The 1,434-nt window shown below is 51.6% G+C and overlaps 1 protein-coding gene across 1 annotated transcript in view; it reads left to right on the top strand.

The window, feature by feature from the left end:
* The first annotated feature begins 636 nt into the window (after positions 1–636).
* LOC122252516 (RNA-binding protein MEX3B) overlaps positions 637–1,434 on the top strand; it is a 128,911-nt gene continuing 128,113 nt past the window's right edge. Inside the window, exon 1 of the mRNA XM_043015021.2 lies at positions 637–1,038. Coding sequence (XP_042870955.1) covers positions 771–1,038 — 268 coding nt within the window. The 5' untranslated portion in view covers positions 637–770. The remainder of the gene's footprint in view (positions 1,039–1,434) is intronic.

The following is a 1,434-nucleotide window of genomic DNA, read 5'->3' as shown; positions in this document are numbered from 1 at the left end:
GCGATAACAATGACAACTCGGAACCGGCATTGCGAACAGCTGATGTGCTCGCTGTCCCTCGCCCGTGTCCCATCGCGTGCACAGAGACTTTGTCCCGACTACGCTCAAGGAAACTTTCCGTGTCATCTAGAGTAAATCTCTCCCTTATTCGAAAGTCTTACGGCGAAGCGGAAGAAAAATAATTTTTAAACCCTTTTTTCTATGTGACGGATTAATTGCTTTGGCGTGAAGATGCTGCAGTGGTTGAGTTTAGTGAATGAACAAACTATTTCCTGCAATCAGGCACAAACTCAGTCACGAATTGAGCGGGAATTTCAAACGCGCCAATCAGGGCTACAGAGCCCTGAGTTGTCAACGCGGAAATTAGTTTTAGCGGTAATGTTTGTTTATGGTAAGTACACTCAGCTCACCGTCTGTAAATTCCCTAGCTTGTGCATTTTTATATACTAGGTAATTCGAGAGATTGACAAGCATTAAAAACATGTCTAACATTCGAAAATAAACATTTACCGAAATAAAAAGCTTCGTCCGGCTCTTCGAGCCTATGCGGCAGAGCGCACAGCCAACCACAGCGCGTATTCCGGAAAGGGGGCGGAGCCAAGGCCGGTTGACAGAACTCCCTTCTCGTGACGATTCAGTTGGCGCTCTCCCACCCCACTGGAAACATATACCTACGAAGCTCATCGCACCTGAAACGTGGTGGATGTTACTGTGAAGTGATTGAAGGTGGCGTGAGTTAAAGTGTTAGATAAGATTCATACTGGTCTACCATGCCAGCCAGTAGCTTGTTTGAAATGGAGCGGCCAACACCGACTCCGAGCTCCACCTCCGCAATGGACGAACAAAGGGCGCTGCAGTTGGCCCTTGAACTATCGCTACTCGGATTAAGCAACGAAGCGTCGGTGCCCACAAGTGAACCAGAGCACTATGTAGTACCCGGTCTGGATGCCGAGAGGGCTTCCAAAAGGTCTCAAAACATGACCGAGTGTGTAGCTGTCCCTTCGTCCGAGCACGTGGCCGAAATCGTTGGCAGACAAGGTGAGACCCTCCTCTTACATATCTGTCTCTTGCTCCTTCTTTATTCTATTAGGAAAGCGCGAAACGAGATCCCGGCGGGGCCAAGTGTGCGAAAAGGGCGGAAAATACGGAGATGGGGACAATTCAGGGTCGAGAATTGAGCACGAAGCTCGCTGGCCTCCTCCATTATTGCAGCGTTGCCACCTGTATAACCTTGGCATCGCGTAGTCGTGAGACGTGCTGGTGTCGATGACCCTCGAGGTCCCCCCGACGACGTATTTCGTGTCCCAAGGACCAGGGTGAGCGATGGGCGTGATGGGGCGAGGGCGGCGAGGCCAGAGAGGGCGGGTCGGGGCGCGGGCTGGCAACATGGAGCAGCGAAGACCCGAAGGAGCTGCGCGGACTTGGATGTTCCTC

This window comes from Penaeus japonicus, unplaced genomic scaffold, assembly GCF_977035675.1.
Source record: "Penaeus japonicus unplaced genomic scaffold, GWHDUDI00000001_assembly GWHDUDI00000013, whole genome shotgun sequence".
Classification (NCBI taxonomy): domain Eukaryota; kingdom Metazoa; phylum Arthropoda; class Malacostraca; order Decapoda; family Penaeidae; genus Penaeus; species Penaeus japonicus.
This window is presented reverse-complemented; position numbering and strand designations above follow the sequence as displayed.